At 51.4% G+C, this 27,001-nt stretch overlaps 1 protein-coding gene across 6 annotated transcripts; it reads right to left on the reverse strand.

Moving 5' to 3' along the window:
• SH3GLB2 (SH3 domain containing GRB2 like, endophilin B2) lies at positions 1-26,905 on the reverse strand. 6 transcript variants are annotated; one of them, XM_063352920.1, is made up of 12 exons: positions 26,516-26,903; positions 18,241-18,382; positions 17,765-17,893; positions 16,398-16,531; positions 15,824-15,916; positions 11,596-11,658; positions 7,125-7,148; positions 4,128-4,217; positions 3,520-3,620; positions 3,026-3,040; positions 2,130-2,391; positions 1-1,460 (listed from the first exon to the last, which is right to left on the reverse strand). In XM_063352920.1, exons 1-12 carry the CDS (start codon positions 26,576-26,578, stop codon positions 1,353-1,355), a joined length of 1,224 nt encoding a protein of 407 aa, XP_063208990.1. In that variant the 5' UTR covers positions 26,579-26,903; the 3' UTR covers positions 1-1,352. The 6 variants fall into 6 exon arrangements, with proteins under 6 accessions (XP_063208990.1, XP_063208991.1, XP_063208992.1 ...); XM_063352921.1 differs by lacking the exon at positions 3,026-3,040 and having other exon boundaries at positions 26,516-26,905; XM_063352922.1 differs by lacking the exon at positions 11,596-11,658.
• Between the last annotated feature and the right edge of the window lie 96 nt (positions 26,906-27,001).

Here is a 27,001-nt window from a genome sequence, read left to right on the forward strand (position 1 = left end):
GTCAGGCAGTTTGTTTATTGGCAAATAAGTGCTGAAAACCATGAGCCCTACATAGACAGGTGCTCAGTGCCCTGTTACATTAGAGTGGTCACGATACCGTTGGGGAAAGTGCAAAAGATCAATAAACAAGCAAAGGTAGTTCTGACATACCGAGGGGAAGGGAGCGAACAGAGAGCCTGGTGCAGGTGAGTTTCTCTTCCATCCGGCTCGAGTGGAAAACTAGTTACGCAGCAGCGGAAGGCCTTTAGGCGAGCTCTAGCCAAAAAGCTCATTATAGGATTAAGTGCCGTACACAGCCGAGCACTCCCTTTGGGCTAAACCCCCGCCTCCCCCAAGGGCAGCCTGGATCGTTTCGTGTGTGTATGGCCAAGAATAGCTCCTCGGGGGAGACACCAGCAAGGGGGACTATCCCTGGCTGTGCGGGGCTGCACCAAGTCTGTTCACTGCTGAGACGGGAGGGGAAGCATTAGTTAAATCGGTGATTGAGGGTGAAAATAAAGTCAGGCTAAAACATGCCTGGGACAGACACACTGAAAGAAAAGCCTGGACAATTAACACAGGGAGCAAAGCTTGTAAAAAGGCTTGTAAACTCTTTGCAGTCCAAGAGCAGTTTCTCAGAGGAAATGCAAGCAAGATGCATGGTCCCTTGCACTGAGGTTTGGTTTTCCGACATACAGGCCCTATTTCACAAAGAAATTTCCTTCCAGCTTCAGAGGACAGTTCTAGATTGAAGCCATCAGGCACCACGACAGCAAGCGTGGCTCTGGGCGAGCCCTGTGTTACCGGTCTCCCACAGGGGAGTAAAGTGGGTGGGTTTAACAGGCTCTTAATTCTTGAATTCAGCTTCCTTGCCCTAAGAGCTAGAACGTGTCAGAGGGTTTGTGTGGGACACCTCCCCACTGGAATGCTTGATGGTCTGACAGGCAATTCTACTGCGGAGGAGGAGGGAGGAGGACGGGAGGGGCAGACAGGCACGAACCCACAGCAGACACAAGGGGAGTGAAACCGAACCTCGGTGAGCAGCGCTGGGGGGACAGCGTGCCGGCCCTGGGAAAGCCACTGCGATAGACAAGACAAGGTAGGGTAGAAAAAAGAAATCCAGGAATCTCGCGCCATCAAGACTAACCTCAAAGCAGGCTGCACTGGTAGTTAACAAATTCAGTCTTGGGTGCCATCAGCCCTTTCCCAAAACCTTACTGTAACAGTTTTACCACTTCTTTCCCACAATTCCCGTATTAGCAATGGAGTGTCAACCCTGAAGAGAGCGATGGTCTCGGATGAAGAAATCCGCATTAGAAGTGCCAGGAGATGAGGGGTGCAATCTGCTTGTACATTCTTCTTCCTGGAGACATTTAACTTAACAGTTCCAAGTAAGTGACAGGAACTTTCCCTTTCTGGTTCCCTCTTTCCCCTATGAGCCAGTCTGGATCCATGCCTGGCAGGCTGTACACAGTGATCATCTGGGGAGAGAGGACAGCATTAGACAGGACTTTACTCTGCAGACAGGGCCAAGAACTTCAGTCAGATGGGGCCTGAAGAACAATAATTGCTGAAGTTCATTTAGCCGGCATCTGTGCCCTTTCCCCGGAGCTTTCTGCAGCTTTAACGGAAAATCTACAGAAATCTGCCCAGTGCTGTTCCTGCTGCCTTTCCAGTCTCCAAACTGACTTAGGGTATTTTTGCATGATATTGCTATGTCATCCCTGCTGAATACAAAAGTTCAGCCTAGTCAACAAAAGAGTTTGCAACTTGCTGAATTTTCTTTTTTTCTGAGCATGATTAGCCTAGGCCTCCAGCCAGGAGCTTATCCCACTGCTCTCGGAGAAGGTAGCTGTGTTTGAGGGTCAGGGTGAAGATGCCAAGTATTGGAGTATTTTGTGAGCTGGGTACAGCTGGACTCCAATGGGAGTAGAAGAGTTATTGGTGTGACGTTCTTAAACAGCAAATGGCCATGAGCACAAGCTCACTGCAACTCAGTGGATACTAGCTGCGGATACAAGGGGAAGATTCTATTAGCAGTTCCATAAACCAGGGGCTTTAGGGGCAGGAGAAATAACCAAGACCTTGCTGAGCACAAAATGGGCTGCTAACAGTTATAGCAAAATTCAACTCAAAGAAAAGTTACCAACCTCATCCGCAAGAAGTGCCAGCTCAGTGCTGTCAGCTGCTTCATAATCATAGAGGACTCTGGCCTTGCGTGTCCCGCTGGCAGGAGGCTTGACTTCGTTCGGGTTCAGTACACTCTCTGCCACGGTATTAGGCACCCCAACAATCGTGGGCACAACTGGAATAGTAGGCACAGCAGGGAGTGTGGCAGCAGCAACAGCTGGAGGAGAGGTAGCAGCTGGGGGAGATGTGGATTCTGTGTTGCCTACGAATGTGCCCGAAAATCTTACAGAAGAGGGGGGAAAAAAAAAAAAAAGCGGAGTTCAGCGAGGCTCTAGTACGGGGAACCAAGGACCAGCTCTTTCAGTAGTCACACTGCAGAGATCATGCTCAGGAGTTTAACAGCTGTAATGTATCTACGCTGGCCTTTGAGTGAGGAAATGCACTCAGCTCTCCGGCGCTGAGACTGCGACAAGTAATATTGGTCTGCTTGTTTGATAGCAGTGTCCTGCTACAGGACTGGCACCCAACTGGCAGAGCGCGAGGCTGAAGCGTGGCACCAGAGGGGGTCTGGGCACGTGCTGTTCTTGGCTCTGCACCTGTTTTACTGGGGCCATTGTGCTGTGTCCTTGCCCTGCTCTCACATGGTCCGTGTTACCCGTTTAGTCTGCGAGTTCTTCAGGAAAGGGACACTCATTGTTGCTGTCAAACTGGATGCCAAATTGGAGGCTCCCAGGCTTTCTGGGCTCTCTAGAGAGAGACAGTAATGGAGCTCGGTCTCGTTTTATAGATAGTCCCCTCTGCACTGAAGGGGCGCAGCTCTGGCCCTTGCTGGCCTTTGCAGGGAGTCTGCAGAGACTCCAGAATCTGGCTGAGGTGGCAAGATCATAGAGCCAGTCCCATGCAACATCTTACTTACATTTCTCCTTTGGAGCTGCAAGCATGGAAAAGAACGGAACAGGAGTAGTGAGTGACCGTGCAGCGGGAACAGCCCCTCCCGGGTCAGGCCGCCGCGCCGGTGTGACAGGTTAACAGACAAACCAGCCCCGTCCGCGCCCACGGGATGTGCACCCACAGCACAGAATCCGTTACTGCTGCAGCTGAGGCTCGCTGCTTGGCAACAGGAATTTGTCTCCCATGCGACTTAACTAATTTAGAGGAAGAACATTCAAACTCTCACGGCCATCGTGCTTTGAGATGAATGTATAAAACCCAGACAAATCCAATGGCAAAGCCTGCTCTAAAAGCACTCCCGCTGGGATTGGTCACCGTTCTATAAGCTCAGAAGCTCTGTCAGGGGTTGGAGGGGGCTTTAAAACTTCTACCCAACATTATAACGTGGGGTGGGGAAGGAAGCCTGAAGGTAGCCAGAAGAGTAACCCTTAGAGAAGTTAAAGCAGTCTCTTATCTCACCTGCCCAGTTGCTTCTGCAGGTCCAGCATGTATTGGTAACACTGAGCATAGTAGTTGGTCTGAGACTCCACAAACTCATGGAGACAGCGAAGATGATTCACCTGGAGGGAGAAGGACCATGAGTCTGTGAGTTGGGTGCCAGGCACAGGAACCCTCTTCCTGCAGCTGCGACGTCCCCCCATGGGAATCAGACTTGTGCAGGCCAGTATTTAAGAGAGTTACTTGGTTGGCTTGAATACACTCATTTGTTTGGTTTGGGAACGTTGCATAGGCCCAAGGGTGATCCCAGAGAGGAGGCTGCTCCTGGCGCTCTACCCATGCGTCTCCTCCACAGCTCTAGTGAGGGAAGAACAAGGCTTTTGGGGCTCAGAGGCGTTTTGAGGACTGCAGAACTGCAGGTGTCACAGTGGCACTGCCTGCTCATGCTTCATTACGGTTTTAGTTTGAACATTCCAGATTTTATGGGGATGTTGCTGTAGCCTCCAAATTTATGACCTCTTCTACCTCTGCTCCCAGTGCAGGGCTCTCGCACCCTCTCAGCAATCTTTGAGAAAGGAGCCAAGAGTCTCTGTAGTCCCTGTCACCCCCAGTTACCTAGGAAGACTCACATGTGTGCTGCTGATCCCCTCCAGCAGGAGACGTGTCACCTCTGCCTGTCGATCAAACTCGGTCTGCGTGAGCCTCAGCTCGTGCTCTGCCTGTAAAACAGCACGGGGTGTTCAAGGCGGCACAAGGCAAGGACCCCTGCTCTGCCTCTTCCAACACCCACCTCCTCCACCAACCCCCCTTTTGGCACTGAGACAAGTGTGCTGTTGCCTCAGTAGGATCCACGTGCACCTGCAACACGGAACATCAGGCACAAGACACCCTGGATGAGGATCCCAGAGGCCTCTGGCTGTATTTCAGCTCAATTCCCGCTTGATCCTGCACTGGATCACTGCAGGTCACGGAATGGCAGCTCAAGACTGATGCATCAAGCTAGGAAGCTCCTACTCCAACAAGACCAGCACATGAAGATGGAGAAGCTTTGTTAATCTCAAGGATTGTGGGAAGCCAGTCCCATGCCATCACCTGTCCTTTTATTACCTTTTGTAGGACTCAGAGCTGGACAGCCAATGCTGCTCATCAGCGTCTGTCCCCTGCAAAGGTAACACTGGAAACAGGACGGTGCCCATGGTTGGCAGCCCATGAGTCTGCTGCAAAATACAGCTGTGCAGCTCTGTTAACCCCCGCTCTGAGCCTAGAGGCACCGGAACGTGACAGCCTCCCTACGTTCCTCTGCAGAAGTGTGATCTTTTGCCAGTATCCTTTTTCTCATCCCAGAACAGAGGCCGAGGCCAGGGAGCATTTACCAAATTGCTGTTCCTCGACTGCATCTCTCTGCAACGGAGATGACCATTCCTATTAAACTTCTACGCAAGCCTCTCCTTTTAAGCTAGTTACTTATTTTGAGCTAGATGGAACTAAACAGCGGTTAATAAACAGCAGCTATGCAGCAGCCATTGGGGATTCAGAGACTGCCCGATACTGGAGACGCTCTTTACCAAACAGACAGAACATCTCTCCCCCACCAGCAAACAGCGTTATTTACACTAGGGCAGTTTCGCAGTTCCAGAATACCCGGGTGGATCCTTGCAAGGAGAAGAGCTCCAGAAGTGGTGGAGCCGTCAGGTGCTCTGGTGCCTGCCCCCCCTCCCCGCTGCCAGAGGGAAAGGGGTGACAAGCGGGCACGCCGGCTCTCTCTAGCACGCCTTGCTCCTTAACGCCAAGCGGAACATGCCAGCTCCCTCAGGATGTGCTGTGACCAATAGCACAGGAGAGCGATGTCCACTCAGCTACAGCTTGCTGGAAGGAGAGGAGTGCGGGTTCCGTGTCCTCTTCCCCTTCTCCAGGAGGGTGCAGCAATCGGAGGGGTGCCTGCCGGGGTGCGGTGGTTCCTGCATGGCACCAGTTCTGTGCCAGAGCTCCTTTTGCTGCTTTGGAAATGCCCTGAATGTTCCGGCACAGGAACGACTTGTCTGGAATTGACCCCAGAGAGCTAATCCAGACAGGCTGACAGTCTCGGAGCAGAGGCCACAACGCTGGTGTTTCTGAGCGGGGTCACCCCGGAGGAGACCCAGCCTTCTCAGCAGGGCAAGCTGGAGCTGCTGCCGTGGGCCATCACATCCCTCATCTGGTACCAGCGTTACCGGTACTGTTGTACAGCTAGACTAGAACAAAGAAACGCTTTGACTGTCTTTTAATCAGATTTGTCTATTTTAAGCTACAACTGATCTATTTTCTTGCATCCTCTGTATGAAAGGGATTATTTAAAGGAGAAGGAGGATATTACAGGAAATACCAGTGCGATGCCTTGCAGATTCCTGCTCCAGTGAGCTGAGGTGGTGGCAGAGCTATTTGAAACTTGTGACAGACAGACCCAGCTCCATTTGGCACCGCCTGGGATTTGACCCATTGCCTCTCCCTGCTGGCTCGGAGCAGTTGCGGGCTGTAGTTTCCCATGAAGCCAGCACTGGACTGTGACCTGGGAGGTCCCTTCCAGTCTTGTGCTTCTCCAAGACGCAGAGAACTTTGAAGTTTACTGACATATCTTGGTCTATCCAACCAGGACAGACCAAAGATAGAGGGACAGGGCCTTGCATGCTTACAGCTGACCGCAGTCAGCTTATCTGTTTGAGGGACTGAAGGATTTAAAGCCCAGGATGAGCTGGTTCAAAAACAGCCAGTCTGCTCTGACGGTGCATTTAGAGGCAGTAAGTGTTGCTATCATGCACAGCATGCAGGAACGTGCCATTCTACCACCTTGCAGTTCAGGCTAACATCTGCTGGGGGGTGTCTGAGGTATGAAAGGCGATGGGATCCCAAAAGGTGTCTCTGGAAGCTCCACACCATGCTGGAGCTCCACCCAGAGCTCACCCTGGTCTCCAGTCCACTAGCAGCCCTCCATCCATCTTCATGGACGAGTCACACTCCCGTTAGGGAACCCAGAAAATAAATGAGATCTGGGACTTTGCCTCCATGGATCTGCTCAGAAGGGTAAGTGCAGCTCACCCAGACAGAGTCAACTCCATGACAGGCTCCAAACCTCCCACCCTGCCTCCTGACAGAGCTGTTCCCTCCAACAGCTGAGGCTGTTCATGGGGAAACCCTCTGTCCTTGCTTCAGCTCTGCTCAGAGCTCCTGCTTGGACCCCAGAACAAGCAGGTAAGGGGCTACTAGAGGCTAATGCACGGCACATGCAAAATTGGAGCAGGCAGGGCCTTTGCCACAGGAGCAGAGCTGAATCACGTCACAGCGCATCACCTCTGCTCCGGTGACACCAGTGCAGGGCGCTCAGAGGTGTCTTTTCACATACGCCTGGTTTGCCTAGGAAGTCTCTCACACTAGGTACAGCCAACTGGCCCACGGGGCAGGCTCTTCCCAAGCCACTGTCGGAGTCGCACTCAACCATACAGCTGCAGGATCAGGACTGGGGTGACAACAGCAACATCCCACTGATCCTCCCCTGCACGTGTGCAGGGACATAGGCAGGAAGGAGTTCACAGCACCCCCACCCCCTAAACACCACCCAGAAGGTTTGAGCACGATCTCAGCTGGGTACTTACTTTTTCCACCTCGTCGCTCCAAAGCTGTAGGGGCCACAGAGCAACAGGAAAGGAGATCAGTGTTGGAGACGTCGAGAAGCACTCGGCATTAACACCAATTGGCCAAGGACGCTCCGTGGACACAGCAGGCCAACTCCGGGGACACGCTAGCCCTTCACCCAGCAGCAGCCGCCAGACTGATGCCCCTAGCCCTCATTCTTGCACCCTCGAGCTCAGTTTCACAATGGGAGAGCAAGTCCATGTCACCAGAGCTAGCAGCTCTGCTCCCTGCCAGGGCTGTTACAGCAACTGCATTCATTGGGCTCCAGGAAGAAAAGAATTAAAGCAGCAGAGCCCTCTGAACAGCAAGGGTTTTACTTTGCTGAAGGCTGCAGAGGCTGGTGTTGAAGGAGAGCCCTTCTTTTAGGATGGTGGAGAGGCAAGTAAGCTGCTCGAGCCCACAAATAGGGCCTAGGAGCCGCCGTGAGCTCAAGCCAGACAGAGGACAGTGTTCCTCACCCACTGGTCTAGAGATCCCAGGTTAACGGGATCATTACCCAGCCAGGCTGCACTACCGGCAGGCACGTTTAGCTACAGCAAGGAGGAAGCAATGGCTGGATGCTGCTTTTGAGCCAGGCAAAACATCACTCTAGTCTTTCCTACTCTCCTCACCCCCAGGGGCACACTTGGGGCAGCACAACACTGCCAGCTGCTTGCTGGGATCTGGCTCCAGGACATGAAACAATTGACAACAAGTCACGCACAGCAATGGGAAAGGGAGAGAAGAGGGAGAAAAAACACATTGATCCTTCCCAGAGGTTCTTGGCTTGGCCTTTCCTCAGCAGACAACTACTCCCTCAGCCCTGGTAACATGAAGAGAAATCAACTGGAACCACACCAGCCTGCCACCAGCACCCTGAATCAGTGGGGCCAGGGGGAGGTGGTTTCTGAAGCTCCCAGCTTCACTCTCTGATGTCACCTTTGCAGTTCAGGGAAGTTCACCACAGCACTGCTGAACCTACGCTGCAGGCACCTGGAAGCCCCATGCTGGATGCTGTGGTGTCAGAGGGAGAACACTCTCTGTTTAGACCCAGGGTCTCCCAGCTGAACCTTGCTGAGGTTTGCTCACCAGCAACTGCTCTCAGGTGGGCTGTGGCAGCCCCAGGTGCAGAGACAACTTCACCAGGCAATATAAGGAGCACCTGCAGGAGCTGCCTGCACTGGTGAAGGGCTGAAGCAGGAAGGTGTTATGCCAGCTCCTTGGCTTGCTGCCTGCTCCTGTTCCAGCTTCTGTCCCCTGGCCTGCAGCTCAGCTCCTGTTCCATGGTATGTAGCCTGACTGGCATCTCTTCTTACTTGAGTAGAGTTACTGTAGCTGGTCCCCTTAAAATCGCAGGCTGTCCCTGTGTGGTGCTCAGCGTGCCGAGGCTGGGTGTTTTCTCTGACCTTTAGGCGGATGTTTTGTTACTGCAAATCAGAAACTGGTTCAAATGAGGCCTGGGCAATTTCAGCCATGCGTGGGGACACAAGCCCTTTCCCCTTCTCAGTCTAAGAGAAGGAAGGCAGGTGGTGGGAAGATCCTCATAGGCGGCTGAGAAGCAGGTCCTAGCCTGAACTGCTGCTCTGGCACAAGGCCTCTGTCAGCACACCATCGTGTTTTTAGATGTGCTTTTGGAGTAAGGTTTACTATAGGGGCAATGGGAAGCTCTCACTCTGGCCACACGTCTTCCTACTTAGACACTGTAGACAGTACTTAAGCCATTTTGGGCCCATTTCATCATTGCAATTCTGAATTCGTAGCCAGATTTGTTTCTCTTCTGTTGGCCTTGCTGTGCAATCTTCAGCTCTGACCCTGCAGTGCTCTGGGGCAGCCCAGCTTTGCCCCGATCTGTCCCTGGGCTAAGGCAAGGCACAATGTGTCTCTAGTCAGAAGCGTTTCAGACAGCTCAGGGAGCCAGAAAAGCCAGGATCTACACCTGTCTTCCTCCCCCCCAGTTCAAGCCAGAAGAACCCTCTTTCAGGTACTCAATATGTTTTTCTTGGAATCATTCCTAGGAGTACAGCACACAGCAAGTGGCAGGGTCTGAGAGAAAGGGATATTTAGGCTTACACGGCCCACATACACCTTCTTACACAAAAACAAAAGGTCAGTGTGGGAGAGAGGAGAAATGGCTCCTCAGCTTCCAACTAATACAAAACAAGGGAGGTCCTTGTCTCCAGGTGGATCTAATTCCATCTAAGCCCTCCTGTTATGGAAGGGGAAAAAAATAAAAGCCCCATGTTATCCACCTCTCAAAAAAAAAAAAAAGCCACCAGCATAAATTTAGAATCCAAATTGGAGCCCTGCTGAGGGCATATGGTCTGGGAGAGAGCTGACCTGTTTGCTCACCTGTAAGATGAAGTTGTTACCTGGGCATAAGCAATCCCTTCTTCCAGAAGGGAGCAGAGCTCAACAGCAAGGTGAGCAGCAACCACTGCTCTATGCTGTCGGTACCCACTAAGACTAAAGTAGCACAAGGATTCTGGCCTGGAAGAAAAGCAGAGCAACAGCATGAAGAGCTCCTACCTTGCTGCAACGCCTGACCCCTCGGGGCGAATGCTGGGATTAGAGAGCTTGCTGCAAAGCAGTCCTGCCTGCGTGGAGCTGGGGAGCAGTCTGGGCTTAGCCCATAGTTTGCTAACTAGAGATGCCAATTGTTATTCAAATCACCCCTGCTAGTGCAGCTGGACTTCAGGTGGCACTTCAACCATCAGATGCAACCTCTGAAACAGTTTTGGGAGCCACAAGGATCACTGCTGGCTAGGCCAGCAGGTTTCCTACAGGTCCTCCTGGTAGCAGGCCCTGCTGTGTAACCATCAAACATGACTAAGTGATCAAGGTCAATGCTGGCTGCGTACCTAGAGCAAGTCAGCCTCCTAAAGCCCTGCTCTAACTGTCCCATACCATCATCACTGCTGTCAGAGCTTCTCCAGGAGAGGTCTGAGGAGGGACCACTGAACTAGTCCACCCTGGCACATCTTGGCCACCTGTGGGCTAAAACTGCCCCAAAATCTGTTCTCCTGTCATGTTACTGTGCTTGGCATCTGCTCCCCAGAACAGCTTTGCAATACGGGAAAAGCAGATCAGCTTGCAGTTCAGTGATGACTAGACATGTTCACCTGAGCATTTGGGCGCTCTGCAAGATGCTAATGTGTGTTATGCAAATGCTTGCCTTCAGGTCTGCTTTAGAAAGCCCCAGAGAGTGATCGGGATACCCTGGTCCAATAAGGGCTATTCAAAGACAGGGAAAGCCCAGTTTCTCTCCTCTGGTTCTCCTAAAGCTCAGTTTTAGTCCATTATTGCGCTGTCCTTGGAACAGACCTTTCCAAGGGAGAAGCCAGAGCCGCAGGCTCACTGTGAGTTGTTGTGTTAGGAGAGATGGAGACTGAGCAACTGCTACAGCACCACCAGTATCTGCCTTTTCCTAAGGAGCCTCATCACCGGGTCTTCTAGCTTTTGTGCTTCTAGCTATTGTGCAACGCTATTTCTGATCCCAGCATCACTCTCCGAGAAGGTCAGGACAGATCCCCCTGGGAACTAACACTGATGCTACCAGCTCAGACATACGTATTTCTCCAAATGGGATGGGTTACGCATTAATCAAATCCAGCTTTTTTCTATGACTTTTTGTTTGCTAGAAGGTGGGGCTGTCCTTTTTCGTACTTACAGGTTCTGCTCCCCAGCCCTCCTACTCCCAAATTATTCTATTAACAGGCATCAGTGTTGTTCTGAATTCTATTTAGGAAGCAAGATGATCAGTTTTCAACATTTTAACGAGAAATGTGACATTGTGCAATGGGGAGCCATGAACACAGCACGGAAAGTCAATTGTTTGACAACAACTCAGTGCAACACAGTAGAGATGCAACGGGCTCTTCACCCACCCCCAGCGCATCTGACTGCGTAACAGCCACCAACAGACAGGCCCCAAGATGAAAGGAAAAAAATTGATCTCTGTTTGCAGAATAGACAAGCCTGCACTGTCAGCCCACTGCATTACTGACACGATGGCTGGCAGAGGGATTCCTCCACCTTTGCTTCTCTTTGACCAGCTACAAAGTCTCAGAGCACTGACACCACAGTACTGATCAGGCAGTCACACATGTGACGTTACCAGTGTACTGCTGGAACCATCCAGAAAGGCTTTGAGGTTTTTTCCTTTCAATTGCTTCACTAGCAATAAAAAACAGCCAGAAGATTCCCACTGGAAGTGTGGAAATGGATTGTCAGGGAAACTGGAAAGCAAACCAAGCAGCAAAAGTGCCAGACCCTGACCACGCACCCCCACAGGGGTGATCTCCATCCTTAAGGTTGAATCAGAGGAACCCTGGGCAGCCCATGTCACATTAAAATGTTGAAAACAGCAGAGCACTAGGTCTGAGTTTAAGTCAGGTGAACAGAGAGGGGCAGGAAGAGGTTGGAGAGGCAACATCTAGGAGGAGGCAATCTTACCGCTGATGCGCTGGCGGAGAGAACGTAATTACGAGGTCTAGTCTCCTGAAAGTCAGGCACAGCCTAGTGGGGGGAATAGAGTTTCATGTACAAGTCACGCAGGAGAGTCGATAGGAGTCAGTTGGGCAACGGATGGAAGAAGGGACTAGTGTTTTTTCCCTGTCTCTGCTGGTCAGTTAGTTCAAATTCTTATGGGATGGCAGGATGAAGGTCTCCCAACAGCCTGGACAGTGGTGCATGGAAGCTCTCCCCAGGTGGAAGCCAGGCTTGTGTAAGAGGAGGTGGACTGGCTCATGCAGTCACACCCAGTACTTGACCAGCAGATGTTCCTGCTGTTAGAAACTCTGCCTGTACTTACAGCTATCCGCTCATACAGTGGCCAGTTGGAGTGGAGATGAGATGGCACAATCTCAAATGCATTTCCCATTCCCTCACAGCCAGCAGGTTGCTCATGTTGGCTCAGTCCAGTGGGCAGGACCTTCCTTCCCACCTGCGGTCCTAGAAGTGTCCTTGTACAGGGCCTTGTCCTTGAAGTGGGCATATGCACTAGCATCAGAGCATCCTTTTCACGGTGCCTTTTAAAGAAACACATCTACTTGTTCTTATTCTCACCAAGCCTCTGGGCATGTTTTCTCCTAGCAGACTCCGATCTGCTATATCCAGTAAGGGGAATGGCTTAGCTAAAGCAGACCTAGTCTATAGTCTGCTGTCAAAGGCAGTGTATGAGTTTTCAGCCCAGAGGTCATAAAACTTCCAAGCCACTTTCTCCATAGCTAAACCTCTGCTCTGGGACAGGAAGACTTAAGTGCTCTGGAGGTTTTCCTCATTGGGAGTGCAAGGGATCCAGTCCATCCCACACATATGTGGGCTCACTAACCATCACAGAACTCAGTCTCTCTGTTCAGCTAACCTAAAACTAGGCCTCCTCCTAGGATGGTCTTTGGCTGTAGCATCACCCAAAGAGATAAGCCAACCATCTACCTTACAGCAGGACCATCACACCAGTGTGATGGATCAGGGCGTCCTCCTGGCCACGCTCTACTACGCAGTGAGTTGGTGTGAAAGGCTGGCGCACAATCCAGCTGTAACCCACCTACGTTGTTAATCCTCTCAGGCCCCACATTTCCTCTCACAGGTTAATCTCTTTGCAGATCTACTTATACACGCTGACCCGGTTTGCTGGGCCCCAAGCAGCCTGCTGGAGTGAGTGACCAGTGTGTGGAAGAGCAGTCAGGCAATCCCACCAAAAGTTTGTTTTTTTTAAACTGTCTAGGAGTTTTGGAGATGGCTGGAGGAAGGAATAGGGAGGAGTGATTCCTATTACAATTAAAACCTGAATATAGGGAGAAAAATGCACCAGTGAGGTTTGAGGCCAGCACAGCAACTGTGCTTGACTCCTCCCTGTGGGGAGAGGAGATATTTCACAGCAATAACTTATTAGCGGGTTGTTGTTTTTTTTTTTCCTTTTAAAGATAAGAGCAACTGAAGAAACCTCTCCTCCCATTCTCTGGTCTCCAGATAGTCCCAAAATTAGTCACAGCACATGGGATGAAGGAGGCAAGCTCCTCTTGCACTCCTATGCATGGACGAGTTGTATTTGCAAGCAGTGGTCAAAAGGGACCCACCTCCCTCCCACTCCTGTAATAGGGAAAACGGGCAGAGCCCCGGAGCCTGGAGAACAGAACAGCACCACAGCCAGATCAACCTGCCTGTCATTGTCTCCGGACTGCTTCCCTTCCAGGAGAGGGTCTTGCCACCCAACCTGACCTCCTCCTGCCTGTAGCTGGAGGAGCCTGAGGGGTCTTTAGGGGAGCCCTTGCCTCTCTTGAGCACTGCTTGCAAGCAGCATTGATGGAACAGAGTGCATGCTCCAGAGGGGCTGCGGGCAGCCGACAGACACTCCCAACTTTCTGGGGCACTTTCCCCAGGCAGCCACAGCCCTGACCACGCTCAGTACATGCTCCAGGGCCAGTCCCAACGGGACAAGGGAGACATGAATTTTCATTTAAAATGGGAAAGAGACAATGAGAGGTGTTAAAGAAAAAAATAATAAATCACAGCACTGTTAGCACAGTCAATACTCACATCTCCCTCACACTGAGCAAATTACAAAGAAACAGAACAAAAAGGTTAGTAAACAAAACAGCATCAACAGGAAGGACAAAGCACGAAGTCCGAGGGAAATGCACAAGCCCAGACACTCCACAATGGCTCACAGGTCTGGGCAGCAGCGCGGTTGGCAGGTCAGTCACGAGACAGAAGCTGTGGGAACACAAGTTGGCACTACAAAGGGGAAGAGCAGCAAGAGAGGGGTGAGCTGGGAGGGGTGGGATACTTTAGGCCAGCTTGGATGGAGAGGTGTGACACAGGACTCCAGGCACATCACAGGGTACGTTGTGGTCTAATGAGTTAACACACCTTGAGCAGAGGCAGCAGTTCTCTCCCCGCCCCATGCTGGGAGCCTGCGCCTTGTCCTCTAGTAGTCAGTGAGGCGCCCAGAGCCCTAAGGCCAGGGACCCCCACCTTTAAGCTAAGCTGGGTAAGAGATGGGTGCCCACAACAGCAGCTGAGGCTGTTCCCTGTTCTCTGATCTCTGTTTCAAAGAAGCCGATGGGCTGAAACGTGGCTTGGGGCAAACACCCTGGAAAGCCTAGACTGGCTCTGCATCCCACCTGGGGCATCCCAGCCCTGCGGTTCCAGTGGGAAAGCAAGCTTTTCTTTTCTGGCTACAGGGAAGTCCCTCACCCAAGGGTCTGTGTGCAGGTGAGAGGCCTTGGGATCACTTCATGTAGGAAGCAAGGTAAAGAGGGTGGGAAGGGAGGAAGCACAGGAGGTATCTGAATTCCTGCTCTGATTTAAGCTTAAGATGAAGCAATGGCCACCACTTCCCACTAAGACTGGGGGCACCATCCCCTCCAGAAGGGGAATCAGGGATCCCTGAAGTTACCTTCAGTGGATCTGGGTGACCTCACTGATGACAGGTGGCTTTTTTAAAAGGGCAGCTATTGCTTTTGTTCAGGGCTTTCCTGCATAGGACTGAGCACTCCATTAGACCTGCTGATGGGGCCTGCTGAGCATAGCACAGCTTCCCCATATGGCATGTATGCAGTTAGAGCTGGAGAAAAGGGAAAACACCTGGGAACTGGCCACCCAGGGAGCTGCAAGGCCAGAGGCCCAGCTGAGCAGATGGCTAGAAAATGAGCTCATGGCAGGGCTCCTGGGCTGGTATCCCAGTGTGTCCCAGAGACTGAGCGACAAGGATCCCTGCCTATTCTGACTGCGTATGTTTTCTAGTTGAGCTCCTGGCCCCAGGCTAGAAGCAGAACTTGGCAAGTCCTTGTCCTAACAGCCAGGGCACTACAGGATGGCAATCTGCTTCAACAAGGCCCTCCAGGGAACCCATCAGTGCCCAGCTACATCCTCCCTGCCACACTGCCTCTGCCCAGGGAGAGTCCGGTTCCAGGAGATGCCTCAGGCCCAGGGAGCACCCTGAGCTGACAGGTCATCAGCCTCAGACAAGCACTTTGAAGCAGTTGTCCCATTGCTCAGGCCTGCAGACCGGGACACCGGCTGACTTACCAGTCCCTTCTGCACTCCTCTGACCTGGGAGCTTTGCTAGTTTACTTGCCATGATTTCCCCAAAGCCAGAGGGCAAGACTATCCTGTAACTAGGCAGCACCATGAATGAAGTGAATAGAGAGGCTGAAGGAAGGGCCTTTTGGTAGCCAGCCTGACCACAGCCACCTCTTACAGGCGCCCCCAGCACTCCTGTCTGGGAAAGACTGAGTTGGCAGGATCCTAACTAGTCTGAAAGCTTGGGATTGCTGCAGAGCCCCAGCATGCTTTTCCCTTGTGCACCTCCCAGCTCAGCTCTCTCTTGGCTTGCTTTGAGATCCCCCAGGAAACTTAGCAAGTCTTCAGAAGAAGTGGCCTTTTAGTTACTAGTGCAAATCATCCATCAGTCAGGTAGACGTTTCCAGACTTTGGAAGCTCAGAACTATTTTTTTCAACAGCTCCTCCATGGGAGGACATCACATCTGAGGAACAGGCGCATGGCTCTTAGTCCCAGTTCCCTTGCATACCAGACACGACATACTCCCACCCATGCCTGCCAGAGCCAGGACATAGTAGGGCAGCCTAATTTTTGTCCAGAGAGCATATGGCATTGCTCATGTGAGCCAAGCCCTGGGGCTAGAAGGACAGTGAGGGAAATCGGGGAAAAAATTACCGCTGCTTTTGCCTCGGCAGCTTTAGCTTTCTTCAACCTGGCTTTGCAGGCATCCAGATCCAGGCGGCGGTTCTGCAGGATCCTCCGCTCTTTCTGGAAGGGACAGAAAATGGGGTAAGAGCAAACTGCTTAAGAACTGTTCGGGAGGGAAAGGGACAAGGTACCATCTAGGAATCAAATTTATTTCCTTAACAAAAAGTGCTAGTGAGAAAGAAGCAGGTGCTACGTTCATCTCATTAGCAAGAGTTTTGAGCCTGGCTGCCAGGGATACAGGCTAACCTTCTGGAAACAGGGCAGCCTATGGGTGGCTGGTGCCCACTAACTGCAGGACTCAGGAAAGGAGTTACCTTCCTCATGCCCATCAATTGGCAATCCTACTCTACTGCAGAGGGAGCCCTGAGCAGATCTAGGATTGGTATTTCCCTATCCTTGCATTCTTTGAGGGGAGAGGTATGGAGTCCTCCTTTCTCAATAGGGAAGGAAAATGCATTCTTTCAGCACTGTCTTCCTCTCCCCCTGCCCTCCTTGTCTCTGGTGACAGGACAAGCTTCCCCTTCCCTGCCACCATACTTACAGATATGGTTCGCCAATCCCCTTCCAGGAAGTTGCGCAGTGGAGTCAGGAAGTTGAGGGAGGCAGAGTGGATGAAGTCCCGTTCTGCTGCACCTAAGCGCCTTTGAGTCTCTCCAACTTTTATTAAGGTCTTCCCTGCAATAACAGGAGCCTTCAGTGCCAGGAGAAACCAATTAACAATGTGTTGGCTTCAGCCAACTCAGACAGAGCTACTAGACTCCAGTTTTGGGGGACAAAGGCACAGTGTACCCTGCCTGGATGAGGTGACCATGCCCATACCACACCAGCTTCAGTCCTAACTACAGTCTGCTTTTAGCTTGAGGCCTCTTCTCAGCTGCTCCCACTGCAGCTTTGATCTTATCTATCTGAGGCACTTATTCCACTGATGTCCTTTTACTGCCATACCTGCTTGCGCAGAATGATCTTTGTTTGTCTCATAAAACCGAGGCACAGGAACAGAGCAGCAAATTAAAAAGCACCAGACCAGAAAAAAACGAGTTGATTAGGCAGTGTTGGCTATAGATGCAGTTACAGCTGTTCTGCCTGTAACAGGACTCGCTATTGAACAGCTATTGATTCGGAGAGCAGTAACAAAGATCATGGCAGAGGCAAGGACAGCTGGAAGTTAAGGCTGTGCTTCTGTGCAGGTCTGCTGCTTAAAGAAGCCAAACATTTCCCCAGGAAAGGCCAACTGTTAGGATTTAAGAGCAGAAAGATGTACTGTGTGGTCAGGAAGGGGCCCGTTGAGGCTTGTAGCAAAGCACCAACTTTCCGGAGTCTGTTTTCCTGTTCTCTTTCTGCTGGAGAAAGATTTCCACCCTCCACTTGCAGGACACAGTTAAAGGATGGTTCTCCTGTTCAGAGTCTAGAGAAACTCTGCGCAACTAGATACCACCTTAGACTAAATGTGTACTCAAACTGGACAAAGCTAAAGCCATCCACCGCAACCTCCTGTCCAGGCGAATTTAGAAAGCCATAGAAATAGCACAGAGCAGTTTCTGCGTCCTATAACCAGTTCCACTAGCTACCCTGGATCTGTGTGTTTCTTCTCTAGCTCTGCCAGACTTGAGGACTGTATAAGGAATGGGGACACTCCTGCCCCCTTTCTCCCCCCACAGCATGGAGGATGCTTTACCATGGACTGAGACTGACTTCCTACTCCAGATGGGCTGTTCGTTTCTGTGCTAGAGAAGACCCTTCTCTGGCCTCAGCTTTGACACACTAATAGGCAGGTTGCCACAAGGGAAGCAGGCCACCCTACCCCCTTCAAGAGGCATGCTGCCAGTGTCTTAACCCAAAACAGTAATGTGGATATTCTCTTAGGAAGGTATGAGTCCCAGGGCTTTTTAATTAGCCAGGCTGACTTACCATAAGGTGTCCCAGGCCCAAAGTCATTAGCTGCTTCTGTCATGTACTGTGCCAGCAGCTCCCCGTTGGTGACCCGGGAAGGCACCTTCCGGTCAAGCTTCTCATAGAGGAATTCTTCTACTCTGGCACCTGGAATGAGGATGCCACCAGCAGTTACAAGATGGAGGATGAAGGAGGGGTCCCTGAAACTGGCATTCAAGGTAGCCCACCCATGCAGCCCTCAATGCAGTGGACAGCAAGCACCAGCACCAGGAGAAGGTGTCCCTTCCCCAGCCCTCAGGAGCACTGCCAGGCTGTGTAGGGCAGCAGCCAGTCATCTCTCAGCTACATTGGGAAGGGAGGACAGGCCCTGCAAAGATAGGTTCCTTCCAACCCCCACAAACTCAATGGAACAGGGATCTTTGCCAGAGGGCATCTATTAACACTGAGCTGCAAGGGATATTTGTCCTTTAAGCACTAGAAGAACCTGGACTTACTAGGGTTTGGCTGCAGCAGAACTTCAGTCTGACGCAAGATCTTCTCTGTCCAGTTCTTTGTGCAGTCTGCCCTGGCCAGAAGGTTTTCAAAGTGGGCGTCTAGTTCAGTCTTCTCAGCCTGGCCCAACTTTTCTTCAGTAAACTGCAGGAAGGATGTAGTCATTAGAAGGTCTGTTATACTAAAGCAAAATTATACTGTGCTATAGAGCTATTAAGAGACACTAAGGCTTATTCTGTCTCATGTATTCATCTTCGGTTAGAGCTAAAGGGCCTTCGAGGTGTCATTCTTTGTTGCCAGGGGAAGAGGGCAAAAGTTTGTCTAAGAGTAGAACATTTAGCTTAAAATAGAGCCCAGGTTTCAGAGGTGTTCTGGAATAAGTATTGCTTAATAAGGTCTGGTACAAAAATACTCTAATTGTGAGGAATCTATTTGAATGTGCATTGGCTTCCAGTGCTTCATGCAGGAGAGCAATACACATCCTTCAGGGGAGGCAAGATGCCAATTCCCTTCACCTCCTCCTAACCGTGTCCTGCAAACCCAGTGGGATCAGGAATGCCACTACCACCTCACAAATCATGCTTTCTTCTCATCTTATTAGACAAGCATGTACACAGCATTGGTTTTGCTACAGGGCTTGTGAGTGCCCTCCAACAGCCATCGGACTGACAGTGTCTGAGCGCTGCCTCCTGCCTTGCTGGCAGTGAGCTACCAACTGATGTTTAAGGAAGCTCAAACTCAGGATTTAGATAAAAATGCATCCAGCAAGTGACTCTTCCTCTAGGACACACTCTGAAGCAGGGTATTGAGAGAAATATAACGGTGCCTGACTTCTCGCAGCACTCAGATTCATACTGGCAATGGACTCTCCCTCTGTGATTCCTTTTAAGTTTAAGATGAGCAGCAGGGAAAAGCAGGCTGTGCAAGTCTTCAGTGTCTTCACACTGAGCAGTGACATCTGACAAGCAAGATTTGTCAGTCTAGAAGTGCAGCATCAGATGGCCTGGACACCCCCCATTGCTTTCTTGGGGGGATTTCTGAGAGAAGAGCTCACTCCCTCTCATCCCATCCCCATTTCCCACTCAGTCCTCTCAGTGAAGTTGGCCAAGCACAATTTCCTGCTCTTGATGGAACTAGCATCTTGTTGGACCATACTAAAAGGACCCTCTAGACAGCTATGCCACTTGGGATCCTACAGAGGTTGCAGCTGTCCTTTTAGCCCTTGTTGCTGACCTTTGGTGCCATTGTTATCAGGACATGGTGCAGTAAAATACCTGGTACAGTTAGGTGCCAAGAGATGAAAGCCTGGCTAAAACTCCTAGATGAAACACAGCTCCTGTCTAATCTGCCACTTTTACCTTCTCCTCTCCCCTCCCCTGTCCCAGAGCTCAACTCTAGGTGGGCCAAGATGACCGCTTCCTAGGGTCTTGGTCTGTTGTCTGCTGCCCCTCCCGAAAGGCTTTCTGGCAAGCTCTGTTCCTATGGCTGCCCAGTGCCCCCAGCTGTGCTCGCATCCAGTACAATGCTGGGAACAAAGTGAGATAAGGAGCAAGCCCAGAACCAGCATTCGAGGTAGGCAAACAGCCATTAGGAGTCCTGTTACCAGCCGTGTGCAAATGTTACTAGATGTCCGAGATATACAAGCCCTGCAGGTATGTTTACACAGTGACCTGTTTGGGCAAGCTAGAGCCACTGAACTGTTTAGCCTGATGTTGGTGGTGACAGATACCGAACTGCAAGGGCAGCCATGTTCCCTCCTGAAGCCCAGTGGGGACACAGGAGTCGCAGCCATGCATGACCAGGGATCGCTTCACTAGTCTCTTCCTCAGCACCAGAAGCCCCCCGTTACTGACAGTCATTTTCAGCTCAGTCTTGCCATGGACCCCTGGCTATTGCTGGACATGGCTAAGAGCAGATTCAAAGTGAGAAGGTGTTTGTATTGCTTTGTACCTAACGTCCATGACTGCCTTTGGGGGATGCACACGAGCATCAGACATGCGTGAGCGGCTGAGGCTCTGTCACTGTTGGAAGCCCAGGGCTGTTTTCAGACTCTGCCAGGCTGGGCTGAGTCACTGCCATGCAGCAAACTGGGGCTTCCCAGGTATTTGGCACAAATTCTTGAGTCATCTGTTTAAGAGCTTTCTTAAACAAGCCAAGACTCTTTGATGCAAGCATAACAGTCTCCCTCGCCCCCCTCTCCCAGGCAGCTTTTTGAGATCTCATTTCACTTTCAAGTTCAGCTCTTCTTCCTGCAATTTACACTCTCCTGCACCAGCGTCTGCCCTGAAGCTGTCAAGCCTAAACCCAGTTTCTTATCAGCTGAATTCAGTCAGCTTCTTACAGCATTGCTGCAGAGTCAGATCACTGCTGAAGCCCTCCAGCATCTTGAATCGCTCTGGCTGTGGGGTCCTTTGCTATATTCACAAGCGGCATCTCCAAACATCAATGTCCTTTGCAGCTGTTTTCTGTAACCCACCCCTTCACCCAGTGCAGAGGAATAATGTGTGTCATTTGCACAGCACTTGGCCAGGGAGCAGCCAGGACTCAGAAACTTTAGTGCCTGAATTGAGATAAGAACCAAGCTGTTTGTCTTGCAAGTCAGCAAGAGGGCTGAGGACACGCACCACGATCACTGGAAGCCTAGGCTATGCCAGAAGGGGAGGATGGGCAGGAAATCTCAGTCACAGCCTGTGGCTCCAAAGGGTCAGGTCAGAAAACAATCTCCTATTCAGGCTTTCTTTCAGCATTGGAAAGCAGGACATGAACATCATAAAGTGGGTGCAAGGGCATGGGAGGCTGTAGCTCACATGCTGGGAGGCTGTTACTCCATTTACACTTAATTCCCTCAGTGTCTCCCTCACCCCTGCCCAGAAGGCAGCTACGCTGCAAAGTCCAGACCCAGGCACAGCCCTGGGGCAGCTGGTACCACTTCATTGAGGGTTGCTTTTCCTCCCCTCCAGCACACTTCTGCCTCCTTGTCTGTACACGGGGAGCCACTGATCCAGCTCAACTTGACCTCTAACATGACTTTTCAGGCAGACCAGAGAACTCGCCCAACTCACAGCACTACTGGGAACCTGCCACCATCAGGTGCAAAGGAGGGCGGGACCACCTCTTGCAGGAGCAACTTGCAGTGAGATCAGATGAGGCTTCTCACAGAAGCACAGCCAGTGAAGGAGATTAGAGGTAAGTTACACCGCCTTATCCTATGAGCTGGTTCTTTCTTATGTCTGGTGCAAGTGGAGATCTGAGCTTTCAGGTGGCAACAGGTCTCAGCTGCTGATCCCCTCTTAACTGGCTGCCCAAGTCAGCATCCCCAGTGGAAAGCAGGGCAGAACAATAGCAGTTTATGAAGTCTGGCTACTCAAGCATTTCAAGCAGAACTCCCCCATAAAGGGCTTCTGTTCCCAGGAATTTGTTTTCATAACACTTACAGAAATTTCATTATTTTTGCCTTCCCATTGAACAAGCATAAGATTTTACTGTGAGGCCAAGAGATGCAGGAGAACAGATGAGTTGATCATACACTCACGCCTCCTGACTGTAAAAAGACAGATTAAAAATATTTTGTGTCTTGCTGCTCCTGGACTAGAGGCATTGGTGTCTTTTGCAGCACCAAATACTCCAGACTGCCACAAATGGGAGCCTTATTTGGCTGTATCAAGTTGACCTACAGGCTTGGTGAATATCCACCTGGGAGAGAGTCAGCGCAGACAGAGCACGTGCAATTGCAATGCCTGGGGAGAACCTTAAGCTCCTCCACCCTGCTGTGACAGAATTACTCCCATTTGTTTTTTAGAATCTGATGGCTGGGTCAACGGTCCCACCCTGAACCAATTCCAGGATCTGCATCTTGGGATCACATGCCAGGTCATGGTGCTGAGAGGCTCCACTGATCCTGTCCTGCAGGAAGCGTCCCTGCAGCTGATCCAGCTGAGCACCAGTCCCTTCTTTGTGCAGGGAAGCCAATGAGGTGATTAATAATGCAGGGCAGCCTTTTGTTGAGTGCCACTCTCGCTCTCCAGGAAGAGGAGAGTCGTGCTGCATTCCAGGGCATCAATAATTCAGCCAAAGGTTGGGTTTCCTCTGGGAGGCTTGGCTGGCCAGCAGGAACGCTAGATGCATTATCAGGGTCCGTGTGGGCAAGCAGGCTGACACATCAGGACAGCAGCACTTGGGTGACAGGCCCAAAAGCAGAAAGACTATGCAGGACTGCAGTTAGGGCAGCTGTCTGCATCCACAGCTTGGGTGAAAAAGCCCCTTTCCCCAAGAGACTTGGTAGGTACACTACTGGGATGTCAGGAGGATGAGCAAGCAGAGCTGAGCTGGATGGGTCCCTCGGCACTACAGCTACAATATCAAAAAAGGCTGTGCTTACAGCCCTAGAGACTTAAGGCCATCAAGTTTAGGCTTTAAAATAGCACGTGTTGTTTTCCTTGCTGAAAGCATTAGCATCTTTTCTCCCCTTTAAAGTGAGGGGAATAGAATCCCAGTGCTCCCACTGAGTTATGCCAACACCACAGCGGTTTTGCACAACGCAGCACAAGTTGACTCGTGTCTCTTCCAGGCTTGTGTGATTTTTCCATCCCTCTCCCTCCAGCTGGCCCAGGTCTGTATGCTGTAAGCTCGGACAGGGTAGCTGCAGCCCCCTGGCAGAGGATCTGGTGGCAGAGTTCGGGCCCTTATACCACTTGCAGGGTCCCCAGTTTTTCCAGTTGGACATTACTTATGACTTTCCACCTTAAATCACAGAGATCAAAGCAGAGCCAGGAGTCTTAAACCAGGAATAGTCTCCTGCACCTGCTGATGGATTTTCCAAAGCCTCTGAAAAGCTTCATAATGCCCAGGCTACTGTAACATTTGCTTTTTTGGTTATCAGAGGCAAGACGGAATCAGTTCTGGCAATCAATCTCCCACCTTGCACAGTGTTACATTAGGAGAGAAGCCATAGCCACTTAGTCAGCATCTAAAAACTACCTGAATCTCAACAGCTCTGGACCAGATACAGAGTATGCTTCAAGTATTTGGTCACCAGGAGTCAGGAAAGCAAGGCTCTGAGCCAAGCAAAACTGTGCTAGAGGACAGAAGGAAGCCATTAACAGGACAGCTTGGTTAACTCATGAGCAAGGAATTTAAGAGAGGAAAAAACACTGCCCTCATGGACTTGTAGGTGTGTTTCAAATGGAAATGGGCTCTGGCCCATACCTCTGCCTTCAGAACCCTTTTCTTAAGTCACCTCCTGTTCTCTTGACTTTTAAGGTGTCTGGCAACCAAGGTATCAACCCCAGCAAGGTCAGCAAGCAGAGGGGAAAAGTCTATTTTATCACCAGAGTTAAGAGAGATGGGGGAGTCTGTCTTTCTTCAAGGCCTTTAAGATAGAGTAAGTCAACCCCTAGCTGCTAGTAGTAATTACATTAACAGTGGAATAAGCACCCAAAAGCTGTACTCAACGCTTGGACAATTTCACCCAGAGTCAGTTTACATCAAAACTGACAAAAGACAGACACCTACAATTATTTCCAGACATCCCTGGCAGAGCCTGGCTAGAACAGAGGCATCCAATGTGTTAGCTTTGGAAGGAGAGATGCCAGTTCTGTAGGGAAGCTGGAGCTTTTAGCATAGCTTCCTCTGCAGAGGTTTGGGATCATACCCGCTCACCGGTAACTGGAAGATGCAGCTGATCAAAGACAAAGGCCTTATTCTCCTTCAGTGAATATGGAAGAACATGACCTGTTTGAAGTCTGCCTGCAGGTGCAGCTGTTAGGGGCTATGTGCTGCATCCCCTCTGAGGATGCTTACTCGATGGCTGTGACTGGTGGTGCAAGTGTCAATACAGTACATTGTCGAGTGGGATGCTGAATCCTACAAAAGCTCTTTATCCTTGCAGCTGCAAGCTTAAGCTTGTTTCCCACTCCCAGGGCAATAGTGATGACCACCACTACCTCCCTCCTCTACTTTATCTACTTATGCTACCTGTTTTGTTTTTCCAAAGAACATAAGAGATGTCATGAAGGTTGCAGGGCACTGCCTGGTCAGGGAGCCACGTACACAAGCCTGACAAGACAGTTATGCTTATACAGCTTCTTTCTCACAGCCACATTTGTCCTGTTCGTGCTGGACACAGGTACAGGGTTGCCCACCCAGGAGTACACAAGCCCTTCAAGCTGCCTAGGTTCTCCTCAGGTAGGAGTCCTGCTAACTGGTGCCTGAACTAGGAAAAGCCATATAAAGGGACTGGTTGTTTGAGGTTTTTTTTTTGGTCATGCGCAAGGTCAAGCCTAGTCCAAAATCCTTCAGCCAGCACCTACGTTAGGTTGTATTTGACAGGTTTCAAACGAGGACAGCTCCTGCCCTAAGCCTCAGGGAAGCCACCCCAGAGGTGGTGTGCTGACCGTGCTCTGCCTCCTTCCCCACCTCCTGAGCAATGCTACAGCCCTTCTTCCAGTTCAAGTTAAGCTCTCGTGTGTTGGCCAGACATCTCAGCCAGACAGCAATAGCTAATGCTGTCTGAGTGGCACAGCACATAATGGCCAGTCCATTTATCTCCCAGTTGCTGCAGTTCCAGTAAAACATCACTTTGTTAAATGCCTGGAGCCAAAGAAAGGATCTCCAATACTAGAGAAAAACTGAGCTTATTCTAGGCAGGTCTTATTCCCCTCCTGGAAGATCTGCCGTGCTAGAGTGCTACAAACCCAATCCTCGTTGCCAACAGCAGACCTCAGCTGTCATTTCTGGCTCTTGGTGGGGATTGGGCAATGTTCACCCACACTAGCAGCAGGACTCTATGGGGAAAGCCTAAATAGGCCTATTTCCTCAGCAATTAGACTTCAGGAGGTTGTTTTCAGCCTCAGCAATCCATTTCCTTCCAGTCTCCCCTCCTTACACAAACACCTGCATGCTGTCCACAAGTAGCAGTGCCCATTTTGTTTCAAGAAATTACTACTGCAATTAGTCATATGAATATTCATATGCAAGATTATGTGAAGTAGGTGTAGCAGGCAGAAGCCACTATTTATAAACGCCTCCTTGCTCTAGAATAGCTGTGTGCAGACACTGTTCCCATGCCTGTCTCCTTCCTACGCCTTGAAGCTAAAAACCACTTATCAGAGACTTACAATAAGACTTCTAAACATAAGATTTCTTTACAGCTTTTCTTCCTTTCTTCTGCTACCAAGGTCATTTGCATGAGAACAGCATCTTTAAGCTTTCCATCTGCTCCTTATTTTGCACCTGTAGTTAATATCTCTCTTTTTCATAACATATGACTCATTGGCACAGTTACAGGAGGTGATATCTGTTTACAGGAGACCAGCTCCTAAAAAAGCCAGAATTACTCCACTCTACAGAAGGTTTGGAACAAGACAGCACTGCTCTGTTTGTTTATCAACTCCTACATAATATGTAGAACAACGAGCTCTGTCCCAGAGTCACTAGCTGGACTTCTCTACTTGCCTCCCTCCTCTCTTGCCCAACCGGGAGCGGTTTTCCAGCTGTTATGCCCAAGAAATGGACAGACTCAGCAGCCACATCTCACCACCTGCAGCACGCTTTGCTCCTCATGGGTTTCTTCACTCCATAGCTCCAGGGGGTCACTGCATCCCCAAGCAGCTCCTAACCTCAAGTTTGCGAAAGACAGTCCTGATGCCATGTTAGACTACAGGGATGCCGCCTGCTCAGTCTCAGCAGCTCCCTCCCATCACTTTAACAGGACTGTGATTTGTCAGGGCCTGGGAGCTACTGGCACCTGATGTCCCGAGGGACTGAAGTGCAGACCGTCTGCAAGGCCACTTCTACCACATCTCCCTTGCAAACGGAACAGCTCCCCCATGGGTCTGGGGAAACTACTGTTCACAGGATAAGTTTTTCTTCAAAAACAACAAAGATTCGGCAAGAAATGTCCTCTCCATATCCCTCTTCCCCCATCAACATATTAGTTAGAAGCACCTCTGGACCGTATTAGCCCTCACCTCAGCAGCGCTGTGGTTTGGCTTAGCTCCTGCTGGGGGTCATTCAGCACTGCTCGGAGCACCCAGCGCCCAGAGGTGGCCGCTCCTGGGGCCGTGGCTCAGCCAAGCAGACCCGGCCAGCTCCAAACTCATTCTCCAGCCTCCCTCGGGCTGGTGAAAAACCTCCCTGGCTCCGCTGTAGCCTCAACCGGCGGGTCCCAGGCACCGGGAAGGCCCGGGGGGGCCCCGGCCAGGCCCGATCCGTGTCCCCCCCGGCCCCTGAGGAGGGCGCCGTTGCCATGGCGACGCGCTGCGGCCCGCCCCGCCTCACCTGCATGGCGCGGGAGAAGAAGACCCCCGCGTCCGACGCCAGCTTCTTCACGTTGAAATCCATGGCGGCACCGGGAGCCACCACCGCCGCGCCGCGCCCCCGCTGTCACCGCGGCCGCCGCACGCACGCCCTTTATAGCGCCGATCGATGCCCTCCTCCAGCCGCCCCACGGCCTCTTAAAAGGGCCCCGTGTCACCCGCGCGGCCTCCCAGTGCCAAGCCGGGCGGGATGGCGACGCGGCGGCGGAAGGGGAGCGCCGAGCCCTACTGACAGCCGGCGGGGGCGGGTCTGGCCTTCCTGGGGAGCGCTTCGGGCGGTGGGGGCGCGGGCGGCGGGCGCGGCCCCTTTAAGCACGGGGGGAGCCGTCAGCCGCCGCCGAATGGGCGCTCGCACCGCCCCTTCCCCTCGCCGCTCAGCCGCACTCGCCGCCGCATCCTCCGGCCGGGCCCGGGGAAAGCGCCCCGATTGGTGGGCCGGCGAGCAGCC

This window comes from Chroicocephalus ridibundus, chromosome 15 (genome assembly GCF_963924245.1).
Source record: "Chroicocephalus ridibundus chromosome 15, bChrRid1.1, whole genome shotgun sequence".
NCBI classification, from domain to species: Eukaryota; Metazoa; Chordata; class Aves; order Charadriiformes; family Laridae; genus Chroicocephalus; species Chroicocephalus ridibundus.